At 37.1% G+C, this 24646-nt stretch overlaps 1 protein-coding gene across 1 annotated transcript in view; it reads right to left on the bottom strand.

Moving 5' to 3' along the window:
- Ccdc73 (coiled-coil domain containing 73) overlaps positions 1 to 24646 on the bottom strand; it is a 113414-nt gene that overhangs the window by 11166 nt on the left and 77602 nt on the right. Inside the window, exons 10-14 of the mRNA NM_177600.4 lie at positions 15277 to 15405; positions 14655 to 14714; positions 12912 to 13016; positions 7472 to 7582; positions 3464 to 3598 (exon numbers count right to left, since the gene is read on the bottom strand). Of these exons, the coding sequence (NP_808268.2) occupies positions 3464 to 3598; positions 7472 to 7582; positions 12912 to 13016; positions 14655 to 14714; positions 15277 to 15405 (540 nt within the window). The remainder of the gene's footprint in view (positions 1 to 3463; positions 3599 to 7471; positions 7583 to 12911; positions 13017 to 14654; positions 14715 to 15276; positions 15406 to 24646) is intronic.

Here is a 24646-nt window from a genome sequence, read left to right as displayed (position 1 = left end):
AATATGTAATATTTTTCATATGTTCTTAAATTTGGTTTGCAAGTATTTTATTGAGAATTTTACATCTATGTATGTTCCTCAAAGATTAGCCTATAATTTTCATTTTTGTTAGATTTTTGTCTGGTTCTATAAATTGTGCAGAAGCAAAGTGTGTAATAACAATAACACAAAGAACATGAAGGAGAAAAATGACAACATGACTGCAGAGGCTTATTCCCATCAAAAGCTCTGAAATATTGTTATTTGAAAATGTATTATGACTTGGTGAGCAGGGAGATCACCAAGCTATGGCATGAGGGCCAAATCCAGGCCAATGCCTACTCTGGTACATATGATTTTATTGATATCATTGTAAATGCATTTAACATTATTAAGCTGTGTGTATACAATGTTAAAGTAGCAAACTTTATGTTATATACATTACCATAATAATAAAATATAAGCCATAGCCCTCTTGGAATAAATAAGTCAAAGGCGTTCCCCTACTATTACTTATCATAGCAAAAGCAAACAGGGAGCCTGACATGGAGGTGCATACTGGGAATGCCAATACTCAGGGAGACGAGGCTACAAGATCATAAATTCAAATTCATCCTTGGCTACACAGTGAGTTCAAGGCAGTTTGGGCTACATAGGACCCTGTCTAAAAAACAACAGGAGCAACAACAAAAGGGGGTGGGAGGGTAAAAGAGAGAAAGATAGAAAATGAATATTTCCATTAAAGTAATGAAATAAAGTTATAATGTAAACACTAATCACTTTTGTTTTGGTATCTTTTGTCTTACTGATTTTCTCTTTCTTTTTTGAGATAGAGAAAGAACATGCAGTTGGGTACAGAGGGAGATGGGGAGGAGCTGAAGGGAAAATCATGACCAAAATATATCGTATAAAAACATTTTTAAATAAAAAATTTTTAAACATTAATAATAAAAATGGAGTCACTGTATTCATTATCCAATAGACCCAGGACAACAAATATTACCAGAATAAAGGTGAACACTTTATAATGGTAGAAAGGCCAATTAATCAAGTTGTAACAATCATAGTCAAATGCCTACTGAGTTCAAAGACATGAAGTAATACCTAACAGAACTGCAAAGAGAGAGAACCTCACAGCTGAGATGCAAGGTGAGATGAGAGCACGAACCATGCAGGGGCCAAGGCTTGAGCAGCACCTGCAGCCAGCCTCACCCTGGGGGACACTCATCCACCACTCACCAAAGCAGCAGCAGGATATATTTCATTTTGAAGGGTATATGAAGTATTCACCAAGATAGAAAATATGCTTAACCACAAAACAAGTCTTAATATAAAGATATGAAAGGTCTTTCATAAAGTGTTATCTTACCACAGCCAAATTTAATTTAAATATTGTCAAATATTTGGAGATTAAACAATGTATTTCCAAAAGGTCGCACTAATACCCATGGGTCAAAAAAATACTCCACAATAAAAATCTTAAGAGACGTTGAACTGCTAGGCATGATGGCACACACTGTAATCCCAGCATCCAGGAGTTGGAAGCAGAAGGATCACAGGTTCAAAGCCAGCCTCCGTTATACAGGGAAATCCTATATAATGATAATGAAAATGAGGATCATAATAATAATTATATTTATTGTTTTAAATAAAATTTCAAGGGCTGGGAATGTACCTCAGTGCTAGAATGTTTTCCAAGCATGTGCAAGGTCCAAGATTCACTCCACAGCACTGAGTAAGAGTGAACGTTATACAGCTAACAGTACCAAGAGAGACTTCCTAACTTTAACTTCCTAACTTTAAATGCTTGCAATTAGAAAACAAGATAAGTAAACAATTAACATTTTAAATTGCAATAATCAGTAGCTAGAAAGAGGAAATAAATCCAAAGTAACTGGTATGGAGAAAGTAAGAACGCAACATCAAAACAGCAAGTAGAGAGGGAAAAGAACACACAGGAAACCAAAGAATGGCCCAGCAAACAGTCAAGTATAAAATTCATAGGATCATCTAAATAAATGGAGAAAAGACTTTTGGGTAAATTCAACGTCCTTCATAAAAGCCCTGGAAAAAAAATAAACACAAAGGATTGTACCTGAACACCATAGAGGCTGTAGAGCTATCCTGATCCTGGTTGAAACTGAAAACATGTCCTCGAGTAATACAATAAGACAGGGAGAGGGGCACAAATAGGAAAAGGAAGGAGTTAAATTATCCATGCTTGTAGATGATGTAATACTATACTGAGAAAAAACACAAAGATTCTCCCTGAATAGTTTCAGATCTCATAAGCAAATCCAGCAAAACCAACAGCTTGTCTATGTACCTATGAACTACCTAAGAAACAAATCAGGGGCATATCCCATGACAACAGTCTCCAGAAGAAACACTCAGTGTCCTCATTTGCATCTGTGGTTGGCCAAGACTAACTTAGGGGAAGAAAAGCTTATGTCATAGGAATCTTACGCCACAATACATATTGAAGGAAATTGAGGCAGAAACTCAAGGAGGGAACCTGGAGGCAGGAACTGAAGTAGAGAACGCTAAGGAATGCTCACTGGCTTGCTTCCTCAGCTGCCTTTCTTATCCAACCCACGACAACCTGCCCAGGTAGGCACTGCCTACTTCCTCAGCCATTAATCAAGACATGACCACAGGCTTCAGTTGAAGCTTCCTGATCCTGATGACACTAGTTTCTGTCAAACTGGCAAAAACTAACACAACCTCAATGGAAACAGTGGAACTCTTTTTTTAGAAACTGATAAATTCTAAAAGTGAAATGGAAATGTCAGAATCTATAATAGCAAAAAGGAACTAAAAATAAAACAACGAAACTGAAGAACCTCTACTCGATGCTAAGATGTTTAAGCGCTGCACTGATATAGACATTGTGTTACTGGTATCAGTTTCTATGTCTGATAAATTCAGGACCAACACAATAGAGTCCGATAGAACTACTGAAGAATATCTCAAGCTACAGTGGAAGAAAAAACAGTGTTTTCATTTTCTTTTCTGTCCCTTTCTTTTCCTTCCTTCCTTCCTTCCTTCCTTCCTTCCTTCCTTCCTTCCTTTCTTTCTTTCTTTCTTTCTTCCTTTCTTTCTTTCTTTCTTTCTTTCTTTCTTTTTTGAGATAGAGACTCTCTATGCATAGTTCTGGCTGTCCTGAAACTTGCTTTGTAAACCAGGCTGGCCTCAAACTCAGAGATCTGCCTGCCTTTACCTCCTGAGTGCTGGGATTAAAGGTGTGCCCTACCATACTGGCTAAGAAAGGGTTTTCAACAAATGTGATCTTGAGGCAATTAAAAATCCATATTCAAGAGACTCAAGCTTTATGTTAATCTCCACAGACACACCTAATAAAAATGTATATCAGACAATATGGCTGTACTAACTTGTTAAAATCTGAGCAACTTATAAAGCAGAAAAAAATCACTAGCAAGTCATAATTTAACAGTTAATACTCCAAAACATATTTAAATTTTACCTGAAACTTCTTATATTCCTCAGTTTTTTTCTGTTCACATAATTTGTTGTAATGTTCTTGCAACTTAGCATGAGTTTCCCTAAGTGATGACAACTCATTTTTAATTACATTCATTTCTCCACTAAGCTCTTCAACCTAGAAATTAAAATTAAACCAAAATGAGCAAGTATTTAAACTTTGCCTGAAAACATTGTTTTATAAAAAAGTAAAAATAACAAAATTAACTACTCTTATTAAGAAATAACATTGTAAATAGTGACAAGTATTTAACAAACATGATTGTATAATTATACTTTTTGAAAAATGTGAGGCTTAGAAAGGTTAAATAACTTGCCAAACTCAGTACAGGTAGAAAAGAGTGGTCAAGATAGAAATACAAGCTAAACCTAGGGCCAACGCTGCTAAATGCCTCCTTACAAATAAGATTTACTTCTAGTCAAAAAACCCTACGAAAGCTACACCTGTGCTGATCAAATCTCCATCGCGGCACACTGCACACCGCACACTGCACGCGCAGTCTGGCTGAGCCAGCTGGAGGTATGGAAGGCTCAGTACCACAATGGACATTGGCAGCTCACATTCACATCTGGAAACTGGGCATCCACTGCCTGTGCAGCCCACAATCACTTTCTTTGGGGATTTTTTTCCATAGAGCTCACATGTGATAACAAAGAGATAGACACATAGACTATATAGGTCTGATCTCCATTTAAGAACATCCTTACAAAACCAAACTGGCTTTCTGTTACTCAACCATATTCTGTTTAGTACCACAAAGTTATTATAGTTTATGACTGCAGAATCTTAAAGTCATATGATCAAACCATTTTATTTACACTTGCAAATTATAACTTCACCAATAAAAGTGCCTTTCTTTTTTCCAAGAAAAAAATGTGTCATTTAGGTGTTTGCATGTGTCTCTGTGTGCATGTGTGTGCCTGTGTGTGCTCATGGAAGCAAGAATTGGTCATCAGCAACCCCGGAGTCACAGGCGGCTGTTCACATCCCCATGTGGGTGCTGGGAACTACACCTGGGTCCTCGGCAAGATGACTCAAGAGATGTGCCACCATATACCCAGAAGAAGTTCCAACTGGTAATAAGGACACATGTTCCACTATGTTCATAGCAGCCTTATTTATAATAGCCAGAAGCTGGAAAGAACCCAGATGACCCTCAATAGAGGAATGGATACAGAAAATGTGGTACATTTACACAATGGAGTACTACTCAGCTATTAAAAACAATGAATTTATGAAATTCTTGGGCAAATGGATGTATCTGGAGAATATCATCCTTAGTGAGGTAACCCAATCACAAAAGAAGTCACTAGATATGCACTCACTGATAAGTGGATATTAGCCCAGAAACATAGAATACCCAAGATACAATTTGCAAAACACAAGACACTCAAGAAGAAGGAAGACCAATGTGTGGATACTTCATTCCTCCTTAGAATAGGGAAAAAATAACCATGAAAGGAGTTACAGAGACAAAGTTTGGAGCTAAGACGAAAGGATGGACTATCCAGAGACTACCCCACCCAGGGATCCATCCCATAATCAGCCACCAAACCCAGACACTATTGCATATGCCAGCAAGGTTTTGCTGAAGGGACCCTGATATAGCTGTCTTGTATGAGGCTATGCTAGTGCCTGGCAAATACAGAAGTGGATGCTCACAGTCATCTATAGGATAGATCACAGGGCCCCCAATGGAGGAGCTAGAGAAAGTACCCAAGGAGCTGAAGGGGTCTGCAACCCTATAGGTGGAACAACAATATGAACTAACCAGTACCCCCAGAGCTCGTGTCTCTAGCTGCATATATAGCAGAAGATGGCCTAGTCGGCCATCATTGGGAAGAGAGGCCCCTAGGTCTTGCAAACTTTATATGCCCCAGTATAGGGGAACACCAGGGCCAAGAAGTGGGAGTGGGTGGGTAAGGGGGCAGGGCACTCGGGAGGGGGGTATAGGGGGCTTTCGGGATAGCATTTGGAATGTAAATGAAGAAAATATCTAATATATCTAATATCTAAAATCTCTAATATCTCCAACACCATTTTCTCCAATCTTCATCGTTTTCCCCCCTTGGAAGTTGGCCATTGTTGTATTCTCAACAAGAAGAGAAAATGACCATTAGTTTGTTTTGCTTTAGTGATGTGTTTGCACCATGCTTGTTATATTTAGTTTGCAGCTCCTTTCTACTTTTCAGCTTTAATACTCAAAGCACTGCTTCCACAGCCTCTTAAAGACTGTGTGAGAAGGGAGTGGGATGCAGGGCAGAGCAACTGAGCTTACTGTACTTGTTGCTTGATGATATATTTTCCTGGTGGATATTATTAACCAATTTTTAGTAATGTGATATAAATATGGGGTATTTTTCTTTAGATTTGAGTACTGCATATCAAAACCATTAATGACCAAGTTGATCTCTCAAAAATATTAATTAGAAAAACCTAATAGTTACAAATAAATTGAATTTTCTACATCAGAAATCAAATAAAATCATCTGCAGAAGAAGTTTAAAAACTTTTGTTCAAATATATTATTAGTACAATAAAGGAAATAATATAATTAGTACAGTAGTCTAAATTAGAATATATGTTTCCAAAATATAGTTTTGTAAACCCATAGAAACTTTCTAGTGTGTTCTTTTGTTTTGTTTTGGTTTTTTTTTGGTTTTTTGTTTTGCCTCTTCAAGCTTTTATTTTTATACTTTTTTTGTATTAAAAAGAAAAGCATAATAATTACCACCAATTACAAAGGACTAGAGCAGGACCAGAATAATGAATGAATCACTTCAGCCTGGGAAGCAGACACTCTCAATAATATTAATGTTATAATACAAGCTCATTCAAGTATTTTACTTTTTTTTTGTCCCATTGATGTGATATCCTAGCACATGGTAAAGACAATGTATGAGCGTAGGTGGAACCTTCTCTGCAAAGCCCATGAGAGCTTTCCTTTCCTGTGAGAACTGGGCTCAAAGTTTTCTTCTGCCTCTGCCGTCACCATGGCTGGAGGAGAGGATGGGAGCTGGGGAAAACCTAGGGGCCCTTTGAGGAGATACTCTGGGGTCCCATCCAGGGGGACAGGGTAACCCGAGCCTCTAGCACTCCCCACCACTAGCCTTGTCTCCATGCCCCTTCCCTCATGTCCAGACCTTCCAAGCAGCTTGCCTTCTTTTGTAAATGTCATCAAAAAGGAGTGGGAGGAGCTACAGAACAAAAACATTGAGCAACTTGACATGGGGCCCAGCACCTCTGTCTGAACCTGTGTTCCAGGCTGCAGCAGGGCCAGGCAGCCTTTTCTTTGAGGTGTTAATTCTTTTATTGAAGAGTGAATAAAGCCATGCTTTCTCTATGGCTTGAGATACAACAGTTTGAATTCCTAAGGAACTGAAAAGGCAATGAAAATTGATACTAAGAAAAGGCAATTTTGTGATCCATCATTCTTGAAGTGAAATGTTGCTTTGCAACTTTAATTTACGTCATTTTCTACAATTGTTTTACACATTTTATCAAAATTAGCATTTAGTGTAAAAGAAGCAAATGTGACAAAGGAAGTAGCTGTTTACAGTATATTATCTCCTAACTAGTACACAGTAACCTACTCCTGCCATGGCTCTGACCCAGCTCAACAGGACTCCTGGGGCTTTGCTCACCTGCCATGGCTTACACATTCTAAGTCACTAAGATACACCGAATCATTTTATTAAAACACAAATTAATTTCTTTGTCACATATTAATAGCTATTCTATATCGTCACATTGACTTTATATGTATATATAAAACACATATGCATATAGTCTTCCATGCATGAAAACCTCAGAGGGAATTGTATTAAATTTAGTTTTAAAAAATATACTCACTTTGGGGGAAATATGATTGCAGGAAGAAAATGTGTCTGACTTTATCAATTTTGCAGTATTTTCTTAGCATTCAATAGTCATTTTAAATGTCTGTAAATATTTAAAATACTTAAATATTTTATTATTTAATAAACGTACATGTTTCTTCCAAGTTCCTAGTGCTCTCTCATGCTCCTTCTCAAGACTAAGGAACTTTTCTTCATTTTCTTTTACCTTCTCCCTTTGCAGCTCATTATCTCTTTCAAGGGTCTGCAATAAAATTAATTATCCAAAAAATAATCAATACCACATTAATGAATTTTGATGTGTTTTATGTTGCTCAGACCTTTACGTGGAACATGCTGGAAGTGCCATACAGATCAGTGATAATGTGCTACCTCAACAATAATTTTCATAAATTAACAGAAAGGTGCTTAGAGTTTAGCTAACAAGAAATAGGGGGAGGCTATGATGAAGAAACGGCTATAAAGGGGTATAAAAACCTTGCCATTATTCAGTTTCACTGCATAAGTTTTAATGTACTGAAAAAGTAATAGAAAGTACAGCATTGAAAAGCATGACTGTAGCATGATCCAGCCTAACCTTCTAAGATGTTAACTACTACCTTAGGGCGTTTTTTATCTGCTTATCTTAGAAGTTAACTGGCTAGAAAATCTTAAAAGATGATTCTAATTTCAAATTAATACTTTTTGGCCTAACTTATTTAACACATTATTTAGTTACTTCATTGAATTAATGTTAGAGAATCACTCTATGCCATTGTTTCAAAGAAAAACTTTTTTAAGAATAAAAAAAATTGCCAAGTATTTTCTAAGACTGGGATTTTGGACCTAAGAATCACTATCTCTCATTTATTAGGTTTCTTTTCTATCTACTTGTATTTCAAACTGGAAAAAAAAGGTATCTATATATCTAATACATCTAGGATTTCAATTGTTTATCATTTAATTCATTTGTAAAAGCCAGGTACACTTGGTAAAAATTCCCAACCACACAAAATAATATAAAAGGGAAAGATGGAAGTGACCTGAGTTCTCTTCCCCAGAGCTAGCACCTCACATACTTCTGTAATCAGATTACTCACTGCAGAAAAGCACACAAAACGTCTTTCTCATACATCTGAGAACCTTGTCACACATACTTAACTGTTCTGTAATTTGCTTTTTTAAAACTATCTCTTGTTCACTTTCCATACTATAATGTAATTATACTATATAACATATTATACTATAATATTAATATAAATTCATCTCATTTAAAGTCTTAAGAACATTCTTTCTAAAGAGTTCTTAGTTACATCTAGAATTTTAGATGCGATTGGGCGTGTTCAGGGTGGTATGGCTGTAGACTTATGTAGAATATCAATGTGTAAAAATATCTGTGAAATTCGGGTAACACATCTAACAAAAGCATTTTGTAACTCATGATAAGAACATTCTCCTCTGTCTCAGTAGGAGTTATGCACTTTGAAATATCTAAATGAATTCTGATTGCCCTATTTCAGGATAATGTGAACACTTTCACGTAATATACATTTCCTTAACCCATGGTTATGTATAATAACTAGGCAGTTTTAAAATATGGTCTAAAATTTAATAGACACGGTATTTTAACATCTTATTATCTTTTTATAGTATCTATTTTTATGGACAGTATACTCTATTTTACAAAGTAGATCAATGATTAGATGAGAGAATATACCACAGTCACATTAACGATAAATGACTAACAGCATCACGTTCTTAAAAGAGTGTGTATTAGGTGTTTTATCAATTCCTTCTGGTTCATCCCTATCTAAAAAAGATGACTCCCTTCAGGCATTCTGTTTCAGATATTTGGAAACCTTCCATTACAACTTGCTTTATTATTCTCAGTTGACTGCATACGCCAGGTTAATAGTAAGGATTCCCTCTTCTCCTGCAGTCCCCTGTCGCCTAGATCTCATGGTTACCACTTTCTTCCTTTCCTTCCTTTTCTGGGCACTGTTCTATCATAATTAAGCAGGCATGGATGGTAAGTGTTACTGATGCCCCATATGACCCCTGAGAAACTAGATTAGCTGAGAGCAGCAAAACTCTACTTTGGCGATTTCTTCCCAAACTCTGCAGACACAACTCTATTTTTTTTTCTTTTTTTAAAGATTTATTGATTTATTATTATATGTAAGTATACTGTAGCTGTCGTCAGACACACCAGAAGAGGGCATCAGATCCCATTACAGGTGGTTGTGAGCCACCATGTGGTTGCTGGGATTTGAACTCAGGACATCCAGAAGAGCAGTCAGTGCTCTTAACCACTGAGCCATCTCTCCAGCCCCCTATTTTTTTTCCTACCCTCCAGTTTTGTCAATGAGAAAGCTAAGGCCAATGTGTTATTCTCACTCCTAATTCTTTGCAAGCCACACTTTTCTGCAGTTTTAAAAGCTTTTTATGTGTAATGAATATTTTACAATGATATACACTGATGCTAGGCAAAATGAACTTATATCCCTCAGGCCAGTGAAAACTTTTTGTATTGTTTCTTTGATCATTCTTTTTCCTTCTTCTTGGTTCTCTCCCTTTCTCTAAAACCTACCAGACTGCTTAGACTGAGTCTCTAATTCTTTTTCTCTAATTTCCATCTTCTTCCCTTGTGTGCATGTGTGTGGGTCAACTCCAGATATCATTCTTCAGGCTCAGTAGGGGTTTTTTGCTTTTTTGGGTTTTGTTGTTGTTGTTGTTGTTGTTTTGCTTTGTTTTGTCTTGAAAGAGCATTTCTCATTAAACTAGAGCATCAACCATATACCCTGGCTTGCCTGCCAGTGAGCCGCAGGAATCTGCCTGTCTCTGCCTCTCAGCACTGGGAAGCTAACAGCACCTCAGCTGGGTTCTTACTGGTTGCAGGGTATTTAACTTGGGTCCTCATACTTGGATGACAAGCACTTCACCACCTGAGCTACTTCCCAGTTTTACCCACACATCTATTGATTCTACTTTCTAAACAACTATCTCAACATTATCTTACAATCTTTGTATTACACTTACGCTTTTAGTAGAGTTTCTCTAATTCTGTGTTTATGGATTTCTAATTCTTGTCCTGTGGATTAGTAAGCATATTTCCTTTAAGCAGTCTTAGTTTTACATGTTTTTTAGACTGCTATTTTTGTCTGCTTTTTACATGAGAGATTTTCTTCAAATGTCCAGTAATCCTTAATAATGTTTCTGTACTTAAGAATGAGGGGGGCTGGAGAGGTGGCTCAGCGGATAAGAGCACTGACTGCTCTTCTGAAGGTCCTGAGTTCAATTCCCAGCAACCACATGGTGGCTCACAACCACCCGTGATGAGATCTGACGCCCTCTTCTGGTGCATCTGAAGACAGCTACGGTGTACTGACATATAATAATAAATAAATAAATCTTAAAAAAAAAAAAAGAATGAGGTATTAACAATATGGCCAAACACTAGTCTTCACTGTAGGGAGTTCTGGCTTAGCTATTTCTTTTAGAAAACATTAATTGAAGAAACTAATCTCTTCCCTTTGGGGAATGTTAGTTTCCTCAGAAAGGAATCTAACTTTCCTGGGAATTAGAATAGTTGCCTGTAACTGGGAGAACTTCACTATAATGTTTCCAGTAGTGTACTGATAAATAGAGAGAGGAAAGAGAAAGTGAGGAAAGATGAAGAAAGGAGGGGAGAAGAAGGAAAGAAAGGGGGAAGGGGGGAGAGTGGGTAGAAAGTGCAGTTGGGTTGATGGAAAGGGGGAAGAGGAGAAAGAATTAATTTGCAATAGTTGCCATTTCTGCTAGAGACATTATTAATTTCAGACCACTGCTATTTTGACAACCAATTTCCTAATTATAAGGGGGCTCCAGCATATTACTAGATCCCTTTCAACCTCATCTCTCTCTCAAATTCCAACCATACACCTCCAAGTGGAGATAACCAACTCCTGTGGGGGAGAAGGAGGAATCTGGGGTTGCAATAGATCCTTACACAGATGTTCTCATCTGCATTTCTCAACTGCATATCCCACTTCAAAAGACACAGGATACTATAATTCCTGACCATTTCTGGGCTTAGTTTTGTTTGTTCAGTGGTGTGGATATACTCCAGTGTCTCACTGTCTTAGCTTTCTATTCCTGTGAAAAACCATGATCAAAACCAACTTGGGGAGGAAATGGCTTATTTTGAAGTTCCATATCACAACTCATCATCCATGAAGTCAGAGCAGGAGCTCAAACACGGCAGGAACCTGAAGGTAGGAACTGATGCAGAGGCGATGAAGGAATACTGCTTAGTCCAGTCTAGTGGAGGCATGTTCTCAGCTGAAGTTCCCTCATCCAAAATGACTCTAGCATGTATCAATCTGACATAAAACTTACAATGCTAGGCAAGGACCCTACCACTCTATTACATCACAAGCCTCATTTCTGCTTTGATTAGGTTTCGATTTCCCTTTTCTGCTCATTGTCCATCTTGTTCACTTTTAAAGCTTAGCCTTTATGGGTTTTTCTTTTTCATCATTTCCATGTTCTTGTGGATTTATGGCCATTTTACAGCAGTTTCAAAGGGTGGCAGAAATGAATGCAGGGTAAGTTAATCATCGTAAGCTGGAAGCCATAACCAGGTGGTCTCTAACTTGGGAAGAGCCCTAGCTTACTCATGCCACACAATTCATTCACTTAATAACACTTAACAAAGTCCTACTGCATGCTTGACACGATCTCCTGTGTTTATGATCCTTCAGTTACAATGTTACTGTCTTTATGGAGTTTATATTTATCAGGAATATAAACTTGTACATAATATAAACATACATGAAAATATATTATTATTTCCAACAATTCTAAATTAACAAATCTGAAAAACATTGTAAAAAATAGATACTGTCAGAGGTTAAACAAATCGTTTGCTAAATCCTTTAATTTTCAAAAACCAATAAAATGTTCTAGTTAATACAGTAATAATACAACAACACTCTTAATACTATGACTGTAGGAACATAACTAAATTTACAAATAGAATTTAGGTGTCTATGTTCTTTCTAACTTCACATCTAAAAGCTTAAGACAGATGACAGAATAACTGCAGAGCACTGAAACCCACCAACCATTACTAAGAGCAATGATCCCTTTTAGTGCAGGTGGAATCAGAATGCTCCTCACGAAAACACTTGCCATATCTAAACAGTGCAATCCTTAGCAACAGCTCAGCACGCATATTCTGTTATACTATATATCAGTGGTTCTTAGACATCAGTCTGCAGCTAAGCACTGATCCATGTCAAACGTCTCACTAGTCCACAGCCAAATGTCACTACATGACTTTTCTTATAATGATCTGTCCTTTGTCCTGAGATCATATCTTTAAAATACATATGTTTTTAATGTTCTGTTTTATAAAATGATGGTAATGATAAAGGATAATATTTTCTTTTTGAATGTGCTACTTGACAAACTTTCTACTATATTAACGAAGGAATCTAGCATCTTAACTTTTAAAATTAAATGACAGAACAAGATACTTAAATGCAACTAAACAGGGGAAGCATATTAGATAGAATTTACATAAAAATAAATATTAAATATATGTATATAACCTGATTATTTTCTCTTAGCACCTTCAATTCTGCATCGATTTCAGTATTAGCTTGAGTTTCTTGCTGAAGTAATTGCTGCATATGTTGAAAAGAAATGATGATATCCTTCAAAACATAACAATAGATCATGTTTCTAAGCTTGTTCTTCAAATATATTTCTGGTTTTAAGCTACTATTGTTATAGCTTAATTTTCATACTATATATTAAACTAATAGTATGTCTATAATTTACTATCTAAAATGATTAGTGCTACACAAATTTCTATCAAGTATTATTTCTAAAAGTCCCTTAACTTATAAATTTAGTTTCTGAAATGGGCCACAGATTCTAAGACATTACTGAATAAGGTAAAAAATTCAAAACTGAAATAAACCTGTTGCCTTATTCACCCACAGGTTAGGAATCTATCACTAGTAAAATGTTGCATGAACTATACTATTATAAAATGACTCTGTCACCAATCAAATGGAGGTAAAGAAAGAAAAAGAAAAGACAGTACAGAAGAAGAGGGGCTGAAGAGACAGCCTGGAAGTTTAGAGAACGTGTTGCTATTGCAGGGGACCCAGGTTCGGTTCCCAGCACTCACATGATAGTTCACAACCATCTGTAACTTCAGTTCCAGAAGATCCAATGCCCTCTTCTGGCTTCCATAGGCACCAGGCACACACATGGTGCATATGGATATATGCAGGCAAAACATTCATATACATAAGATAAATCTATTTTTAAAATAATTGTATTTATTTAAATATAAGAATAGATTCAAATGAGAAGAAATTGTTCTAAAATAACACATGTGTATTGTGTTTGTGTGTGGTGTGTATACACACACATTTTCAGTAATTATCTGCTAAGTTACTACTGGTCTAACAGATAACTTCTCAAAAAACAGAAATTTAGCTAGGGAATATGTGGCTGATGATGCCTATAATCCCGGCACTTGGGGGGCTGAGACAGGAGGATTGCCAATGAATTTATTTGAGGCCATCATGGTCTACACAGTCAACTGCAAGCCATCCTGTGCTGAGACCATGACTAGGAAAAATGGCCCAGCAATTAAGAGTGCTTGCTATACAATCATGAGGACCAGACTTAGGCTCCAGCATCTATTTAACAAGTCAGGCATTTTGCAAGCATCTGTAACTCTGAGGGATTGAAGAGTTCTGGCCTCTTTGTATAGAGATATATGAGCACGCATGTGAGTACATACATACAAATGCACATACTAAGATATATATACACACACACACAAAAACAGATGTAAAAGCACACACTTTTTAATCCAGAAGATAGAAGCAAGTGGGATTCTGTGAGTTCAAGGTCAAATATGATCTGTGAAGATCATATGACCCAGTACAGGGGAATGCCAGGGCCAGGAAGCAGGAGTGGGTGGGTTGGGGAGCAGGGCAGGGAGAGGGTATAGGGGACTTTTGTAATAGCATTTGAAATATAAATGAAAAAAATCTAATAATAAAAAAGGTCAAGTATGATCTATATAACCAGTTCTAAGACAACCTGGGCTGTACATAGCGAAGCTTTGTCTCAAATAAAGAAATAAAATCTTTTAAAATGACAAAGCAGAAGTTTACATTCAACCAGTTAGAAATACATAAACACTTCCACTCGGTACACGTTAGCTGAATGCCTACTCCACACCTAGGTACATATCATTCCATGTCTACTTCCCACTACTGATTTTTAAAATATTAACTGACTTCCAAAATATGTGATAACTGGCTTACCTGCTTTTCTTCTTGAATGTGAGTAATCTCTTCATTAATTTTCTTATTTACTTCTAATTCCTTAAAATTGAAGAATTTTAAAGTTATAATGTAAAATTCAGTAAATTCTATATTCAATAGCTATGTTTATGTTGAGACATTGCCTCCAGTGAATTACAAAGCCCCGAGTCGGCTAGTACAAACAAATACTAAAACTATAAAATTTCTCCTCTTAAAAGTTATTTAGAGCAGGGCTGTGGTGGCGCACGCCTTTAATCCCAGCACTTGGGAGGCAAAGGCTGGTGGATTTCTGAGTTCGAGGCCAGCCTGGTTTACAAAGTGAGTTCTAGGACAGCCAGGGCTACACAGAGAAACCATGTCCGAAAAAAAAAAAAGTTATTTAGAGACACCACTGTGCCATAAAATTACCTGAAGCTACATTTGAATGGGATTAAAATTGTTATGACCAAATTTTGTATTAAGTTTTTGCTAATGACAAAAAATTCTAATAATTTTTAAAATAGTGATATATTATTTTTACTCTATTAACTTACAAAACAAATATTTTGTGCAACAATCCTGAAGTTCTCATAGTTTTGGTAAGGTTTTAATTTTATAAACTTGAATAAATTTAGTCAAATACCATGTTGAGTCTTTCTTGGAGTTCTTCATATTTTTGTTCTTTAATTATTAGATCTATACTTTCTTCCTCCATCTTATGCTGACATGTGACCTTGGACTTAATCAACTCTGAAGCTGCTTTCTTTAGTTCCTTAACATAAAAACAAAAAGCAAATTCAGTATACATATTTCAATAAAGCCAGAAATTTTCATGGTAATTTCCAAATCTTTAAAATTATAATTCATTAAGCAGTAGACTATATATATATATATATATATATATATATATATATATATATATATATACACACACATACATACATGTATATATATGTGTGTGTATATACATATATATATGTATGTATATATATGTATGTATATATATATATGTATGTATATATATATATATGTATGTATGTATATATATATATGTATATATATCCATTATTAAAGTTCTTTGCAGATCCCATACTTTTATTTGGAACACAGTCTTGTGACATCTCACACACCCCATCTCTTAGGCCCCTCTCACAACTGTCATCCTCCTCCTTCTCAAAAGTTTCTTCTTCACATTCATTTGTGTCTTGTCTTTTGACATATGACTTTAACTCGTCAGTCTGTGTGTTCATGGGCTTGGAACTTTGCAATGGAGCCTAGTAGTCTCACCTATGGGTACACAATGACTGTCTCTCTCCCAGACTCCACCAATAGTCAATATGTATACAGGATGGAGTATGATCACACAAATCCCTTCCTGATCCAAGACTGCAAACAGTAGGCTTACTCTTTCCCAGGCCCAGTACAGACAACTACCCCTGCTAAGACCATGACTGAAATGGCTAGGTCATGCTCAGCTGATCACAGTTTGCAACCCTTCTCTCTTCTAGCTCTTACCTCCTTCACCTCCTCATCCACAATGCTTCCTTGGCCTTAAAGGAGAGAATATAAATGTCCTAACCATCACTTATTCTCAGCATCTGGACCAGTGAGTCTGTACATTCAATTGCAGCTCACTGCAAAGTGACACTTCTAACTTATGGACTGAGCCGTTGGCAGAAAAGATCTCATGGTAGAGTGAGTGCTCAACATAATTTTACTGATCTATCAAGGCCCTTTTTGGAAAGAAGTTTTTAAAAGACAAAAGTAAACAGATAACTACGTCCTAAGGAACCCTAACACTCATAGATGAGATAAGAGGCCAATAGCAAATGTTGGAAAGTACAGCCAACTGAGGGAGTAGGAAGCCCAAGAATGTGGTATCTAGGAGGGGATGCCACCAAAACTGAATGCCTCAGTTCTACATGTCACAGCTTCATATACTTCTGTGTAAATCCCCATTCAAGATCCAGGACAATGAGTCTTAGGTGCATACACCACTTTTGGGTACACACATTGCATAAAAGACTGTTGTTAATCCTGTGGACCTAGCAGTAGGGCTTTTCTTAGAAAAGCAGCAGGTAGTTCACTGTCTGGCAGATGAGAACTCTCAGTTTGTATTAAAGTGACTAAACAGAGCTAGAGAGAGAGCTCAGTTGTGAAGCACACTTGCTCATGCCAAGAACCCGGGTTCAATCCAGCATCCTATGGCACCTCACAAATATCCCTAACTCCAGTTGCAGGGCCTTACTCTAAGAGCCTACTCTGACCTCTTCAGGTACCAGGCACGCACATGCACCTGCAGGCAAAACACTTGTACACACACATAAAGTAAAAATAAATTACACAACAAGATAAAAGTTTGAATGACAAAAGACAGACTTGAATTAGGAAAATGTGTGAATGGGCACATAGCCGGTGTTTGACCATTCTTAATTGCCATGCTCTTCCCACACTGCTCTCTGTCCTTATCACTGATCTCCGGGAGAAAAGGAAATCCTGTGTTCTTTGGACCCCAGTAGGGTTAGATCTATGGGCGATACCTGTGTAGTAGCTGACTCCCTATAGACTACAATCTAGTAACAGCCCCGCTTTTCAGGAACTCACAGATCAACCTTTTGGGCTGTAGCTACAGTTCTCTCCAAGTCCCACTGTGAAGTGGAAACTTCTAGTTTCTTTGGAAAGTCAGTTGCATCAGATGGTGTTTTGCTAGAGCAAACACATGAAGGAGTATTTTCTTCAAGTGGACACAAATGAAAGGACATTTTGCTAAAGTAGACTCGTGAAGGAATGTTTTTGCTGAAGCACAGGTAAAAGAACGTTTCACTAAAGCAAGCACTGAAAGGATACATGCTGAAGGATTCTTTGCTAATGACACACATGTATTAGTACATCTTACACTGTGTAGTTGAACTCCATTTATCATAACTCCATAGGGAGAAATGCACCAAAAACTTATGGTGGTGTGCTGGTGGCTGCCATGGACTCAGGCTGATTGGCAGAGTGACATCAGCTGATACAGACTCACATGGAGTTTTGCTAAGACAAACTCGTGTGCTGAGGCAAGACCTGTGGAGGACACATGATGTCTGAAGGGAGTATTATAGGACTCAACTGACTGCGGCTTGCTTGCATAGCTAGCTCTGCAAAGCTTCTTGGTCTCAAGGCTTCACTGATGGTCACTTCCTTGAGAGAGGCACAGCAAGAACTTGTGGCATCCCTGGTGATACTAACCCTTCTGCTGACTCGTGCTGGTTCATCTGAGGCCTGGCTGTTCCTGCTAGGTAGTCCTACCACTGCTGCTATCCGGACACTACTGAACTGGATTGCTGGTGTGTTTGTGAAGTGTTTGTGAGTAGATCAAGCTGCTGCTGTTGAATCCTGTGAACTGAACTGCCGATTTCCTGGCAACACAGATGAGATTTGCTCCAAAGAACCTTTTCTAAACAGGTCCACTTCTCCTGTGTCCTAATAACTTTTCTTTTCTACTACCTCTGGTGGGTGGTGGGCTAGAAGGAAGGTTAAAGTGTTTAAGAACCATTGTTAAAAGTAGGCTTTGAAAAATTAAAGCTTACACCACTGTTTCAGTCCCTGTCCCTTCAATTGTGACTGTGGTTGGCATTTTTCCCTCTACTTTTATCTGTAGGATGCTTCACTATCCCTTGTTTTCTTAACTCTGTCAACAATTATGTAAACATCCTCCCCATTAAACGTTTCCATTACCAACTCCAATGTGTCTTTTTTTTTTCTCCAACTCCATTTAATAAAATTGTGTAAAAAATTTAAAGGACATCTCAAGGATAGGAGAGGTACAGGAAAGAAAAAACAAGAAACAGAGGAAAACTATTATATAAGGTTGAATATATAGATAGGCAAAAGGGAAAGGTTTCATAGCCTGAGATTCTAGTTGGTGGGCAAAGGAGAAATACTAAGTTGAACATTTCTTTCTACATCTATCAAGTACTTACTGTGTGTCAAGTGCCAACAGCTGCTGTCTTAAGCTTGTAGGGTAATAAATTCGTTTCTTTAAAAGAGTGGAGGAACTTCAGAGAAACACTAGTTAGCTGGTTATCATGTATTAACCCCAGTTAGAGATGATGAGTGGGAGGCAGGTCAGAAATGTAGGAATATTACAGAACTATGGGGAGAGAAAGAAGGCCCTCATCCAGGGTTCTGACTGAAGTCAATTGAAATCAAGAATTTCTACATCATTAATAATGTTTGCTTAAGGCTTTTCTCCTTCCCAGTTATAGGAATCTCACTAGAAACCCCACTTACAGCAAAAGACATGTCCTAAGCTTTTGTGCACCCATAAGAGCTCCTAGTTTTTCTTCACCAGATAGAATCCATCCCAGTCACCATTTTCAGATTCATGGTTTTTCCTTCCTTCTCTGTTTCAGGTATGGAGAAAATGGGAGAGTGGAAACTCTAGAATGTGACCAGTTGGCGTAGATGTTATAATAAATCACAGAGACAGCTTCCAAGCAGTTTAAAACAAACAGCAGAATAGGTGTGGTAGTTCAGTTCTTTGGGTAGCTGAGGTAAGACGACAGCTTAGGCCTGGGGATTCAAAGAAGCCTGGGAAATAAAACGAAATCCTGAGGAAGCTGAGAGAGGAAGGTGAGGAGGGAGAGGGGGAAGAACAGAAAGAAGACGAGGGAAGAGAGGACAGAGAAGAAAGAGAGAGAACTGAGGAGCACACTGAGAGCTTGAGCCTAGAGAAAATGTGGAACAGATGCACGGAATCATCCCCAGAGCTGACACTAAAGAACACTAATTCACCCAGAGGAAAACTGTGGACAGAGAAACAACAGGGGCCATAGAGCAAAAGTTTGAAAGAGTGGAGGAAGGAATAGTCAGTGAGGTACAGTAATCTTTTGTAGAGTTTGAAAAGACCTTTAAATAGGTTGCACTTACATGGGTGTCATAAAATTGACTAAGTATCTTTCTATACTCACTCATTACTTCCTTCATGCTTAAACTTCACAAGTTTATTTATTTATTTATTTTATTTATATAATATGAGTACACTGTAGCTGTCTTCAGACACACCAGAAGAAGGCATCTCATCCCATTATAGATGGTTGTAAGCCACCATGTGGTTGCTGGGAATTGAACTCAGGACCTCTGGAAGAGTAGTCAGTGCTCTTAACTGCTGAGCCATCTCTTCAGCCCCTACATTTCACATCTTAAGCCACCAAATAATACAGATCCTCTATCACATAAAGGGGAACATACAGTAAAGCAGGTTCTAGCATTTATTGATTTGGGCACTCAGTATATATTACCAATAACTAGTCATGTCCATCTGGGATGTTACTTTGAATTTGTCACAAGAGGCCAATTTCAAAAGTAGATAATGACTATCTCAACCAGGGATACTAAGTTTGTTGTTTCTTAAGATCATCTCACAATATAGCACAGGCTGGTTTTAAACTCACAATCCTTCTGCCTCCCAAGTACTGGGATTGTAGGTGTGCACCATCACACCTAGCTCTTGGTACTCCCTATAGAAGTTTCCTCCAACTACCTCTTGCTTGCCAAAACTGGATCACATGCTCACACTTGACCTCACAGTAGAATGAGGAAAGCATGTGATAGTGACTGATTTGGACCAATCATGTGCTGACATTACCAAATCCATGACCAGAGTTTGTTAACAATGTAAAGGCTACAATTTGTTCAGATTATGACAGTCATGCATAATAAAGTGAGGGAAAATGGAGAATGCTTTTTACAAATTGTTCGACACTGAATAATCTACCCCTCTTTTAGGTCTCAGTCCCTCTTCCCACAAAAAGCTGTTTGATCCAATTAACAGCTTTCAAATTGTGCTCTGACCAGCCTCAGCAGTGCTGTGCTGAGCTTCTGATAAAAACTGGAGCTAACATGTATGGCTCAAGAGTTCTTCCAAGTCTCCCTTCATGTCTGCCAGCTCTAGATTTATTTGTTTCAATACTTATCTCCCACATCACAAAACATTCCACAGCTTAAGGGAAAAAAAAGGTGAGGGGCTTGAGAGATGACTCAGTGGTTAAGAGCACTGACCATTTTTCCAGAGGTTCTGAGTTCAAATCCCAGCAACCACATGGTGGTTCACAACCATCTGTAATGGGATCTGATGCCCTCTTCTGGTGTGTCTGAAGACAGCGACAACATACTCATTTACATAAAATAAGTAAATCTTTTTTTTAAAGGATGAAACCCAGATTAGATGATCACGTGGTTTTATGAGATTTAGAAATGATCTGTACTAGGTAATTTGCATAGAGTTAGCCATTATAGAAAACTTGAAGGAAGGTCAAACAACTGATGAGTCTGCTGGAATTTCAAACTTTCCTTTTGGGAAGACACCTAGAAACAAACAAGGCTGCTCAACCATTGTGTAGGTCTACATGGCTCACCTGAAGTCACAATGCAGAAAAGTTGAGCCCATCAGAACTACATTAATCTGATTTTAAATTTCATTTCATTTGTAAATTGCAGTGCACCATGCAGCTCTACAGCATGTTAAATTTTCTAAGGTGACTGTATATTTCATTATTTATATTTATTACAGATACAGAAACAGGAAAGAGAACAAGATGGGAAGAGAAAGCAACATCAGTATGCAACAAATCACAGGCCTCTTTAAGAAGACTAACAGAAAGACTTAGTTCTATGCTAGCTCAGTAAAACTAGTGCATGGTCGGATCTCACACCTTTCTTTATTCCTTTCATTCCCACTGCTTCCTCTGTACTCTCAACTACTCTTTTTCTAGCAGAGCATCATTTCTTCTTTTCTTCAGAGAAGTAAACAGCTGGAGTGAAAGAAGTAGAGGCATGAGATACGAGCATGTACGAGTTCTACTGAGCTACGTGGTGGTACACTTAAAGAACCCTGATCTATAAGCTCCTTGAGGGAAAGTATCTTGTTTCATAACTTATATCCAACACACCTATCTTTGGAAATTTAATAAGAATTAAAACGTGTCATGAAATACTTAGTAAAAAATGATAAATATGAAGAAGTTTTGATTTACCGTTGTTTAAAATAAATTTGGTCAATTTTGGCTTATTCAGCATAAAGTAAATGGCAAAGAAAACACTTGGTGAAGGCACTCAAAGTCAGCAAAACAGACTCCAGTTAATGGTACAGTAGATACAGTCCATTTAAAAGACTGGTTAGAAAGTAGTAGACGTGAGTGTAGTGCTGAGTATTTATGACTGAATTAGCCAGCTTTCCTCCATTCAAGAAACAACACAGCACTTGAGATCCATGTCCCAGAGACTTCCTGGTGTTAAGTATGAGCAGTTCAGTGAAGTTTTATTAGCAAACTGGAAAAACAAAGCTTAGCAGATGTGAGTTGTCAGCACTATGTTAACTTTAAAAGAACACTATATTTTTTGACTGGAAAATCGTCTTGACTGTTATAATCAAGAATCCCTACACTGTGAGTTTAAAATAGGATAATTCCTCATTTTAAGTCTAGATTATATTCTGGTCAGCTAACAATATAATGAATGAGTCATTATTCTAGTCTGCCAGAGACTAAATGTTCTTTAACTGAACTTATTGAACAAGTTATTGTTTTTACCATTTCCAGCATTGATAAATATTAAAAATGAGGTGCCAGTTAAAACGACTTTAGAGGGTGATAGAAGGAAAGATAAATTTATCTTCTTAAGGTAAGGTTATAAGTTGTATAAAATTAATGCAAAGGTAAAATATCTGCTAAAGGATCCCAAAGTTGTCATCTCAACTCAGATTTCCAGAATACTTGACAGATATTCATATTATGCATTATTTAATCTAGTAATATCTCATATTCAGATATCTGAAGAAAATATCTTTTCTTTTATTTTCAATTATGTGTATATGTATGGGAGTGTGGATGCCTATGGGATGCAAAGAGGGCAGTAGCCCCCTAAATCTTGAGTTACAGGCAGTTGTCAGACATCCAACAAAGGTGCCAAGAACCAAACCTGAGTCCTCTAGGAGAACCAGAAAGCACTCTTAACCACTCTCCAGCCCCAACTGATTCTACTTTTTACATTTTTATTTTATGTACACAAGTTATTTGACTATATGTATATCTGTATAAGGTATCAGATCCCCTGGAACAGGAGTTACATTCAGTCACTTTGTGAGCTATCTCTCCAGCCCCCGATTTTACTTTTTAAAGACACCAATGAAACTGATTTAAATATAATGTATATCTTTTCTTATATAATTATATAATTACAGTTGCTTTCTTACACAAGGATAACTTTCAAGGGAAAATTAAAAATAGTTTTTGAAATTTTAGTTACTAGTTTTTTAAAATTAACCCTTCCTATGCCAAGATATAACTGAATTAAGTAAATAAAATTCAAATTAGAAATTAAGTTATTCAATGACTTGTTTTATATTAGTGATGTGTTCAAGGTTCATTTCTATGCTTCACTGCCTGTTATTAAGAGGTATACAGCTATATAGGAGATATAAAACCACTTACATGACTTATAATCCTCTAAATAAATGAGAATTGATGGTCTAAAGGATTTTTTTCTTCTTTATGGCAACTATATGCAATGAACTTCTATTCGTTTCAGTATTTTTTTTTAATTACATTTATCCACTTCTGTGTGGGTGTATGAACCACAGCACACGAGGGTACCAGGAAATAACCTGTGGGACTCGGTTCTTTCCTTCCATCACGTGGGTTCCCTGGGTTGAACTCGGGTCCTCTAACTTGTGGGTGCGTGCATTACCTGTCATGCCATCTCGTCTCTTCTTCCTGTATTTAACAGGACTATGAAATGAAGCTGCTGGAATTAGTTATCTCTTAGGACATAACCTAAAATGTATCAATTCTCATTAAAATAATTGTTACAAAATATCCCCTAAGTTAGAAAAAAGTGGATATAGAAAACTGATAGATGGTTGAAAAAGTGAAAACAAATTATTTCATGTCTTCTCTTTCTCGTAGATATTAATTAATCTTAAGAGCATAATAAATTGAAATCAAAGACCTCCATGAAATAATTCTCCATTGGAAAGCTATGCTTTTAATTTTACAGGCTTTATAAGCTTTAAAATACCCTGAACTTTTAGTACATTGTCTGTTTTCTAACCATTTTATTCAAAGCCGTTAGTGTAACAGATAAACAGCACATGCTTTGATCTCATGAAATTACAGCTTATAGTTCCTGCAGTCATAAATACCATGCTGTTTTCTCCCCACCCCTCCCTTCCCAGCACAGCAGAGTCTGCTTAATATCACAGGCTCCTGGAGAGTCTGACATTTACTCAGACAAACAGCAGAGGTCATGAATGCTGGCACAGATAATATCAGAATTCTTCATGATTGCCACAACAGTGAGGCAGCACACAGAATTGCAGTACCTAGTTTATCTATCAACTAAGTTTCATCTGTTTCATTTTGCTTCACACACAAAAAAGGAATCCTACCTTATCACAAACCAATAACTTAACTGTTCTGGACAAAATCACACTGCAGTATAAAGAAAACAGAAAATTATCTCTAAGAAAATTAATGATTAGAAGTTTTAAGTAAGTAATCTGACCAACGTGATTACTTGGTTAGCTTCTGAAATTTTCAAAAAGAAGGCTTTTTTAAGTTAAAAATAAACACTATGTAAAATTTTCTAAAACATAAAATAGCGTATCTAGAATGTCTAAACTCTTTGGAATATTACAGACATACAAGTAAAAAAAAAATACTCACTGAGGAAAAACCAACAATTTCAACAAGTGGTGCTGGAAAAACTAAATGTCCACATAAAATTAGATCTGTCATTACTACCTGCACAAAGTCAACTGCAAATGCCTCAAAGACCTCAGTGTGAAACCCAATGCACAGAATCAACTGCAATGCCTCAGACCTCGGTGTGAAACCCAAATGCTGAAACTTGTAGAGGAAAACAGACAACACACTAAGACATAGGTGTAGGGATAAACGTTCTATACAGGACTCCAACTTTTCATTAACTAGTGTCAACAATTGACAAATGGGATCTTATAGAACTAAAAT

This window comes from Mus musculus, chromosome 2 (assembly GCF_000001635.26).
Source record: "Mus musculus strain C57BL/6J chromosome 2, GRCm38.p6 C57BL/6J".
In the NCBI taxonomy this organism is placed as follows: Eukaryota; Metazoa; Chordata; class Mammalia; order Rodentia; family Muridae; genus Mus; species Mus musculus.
The sequence above is the reverse complement of the archived record's forward strand: the minus strand, read 5'-3'. Positions and strand labels throughout refer to the sequence as shown.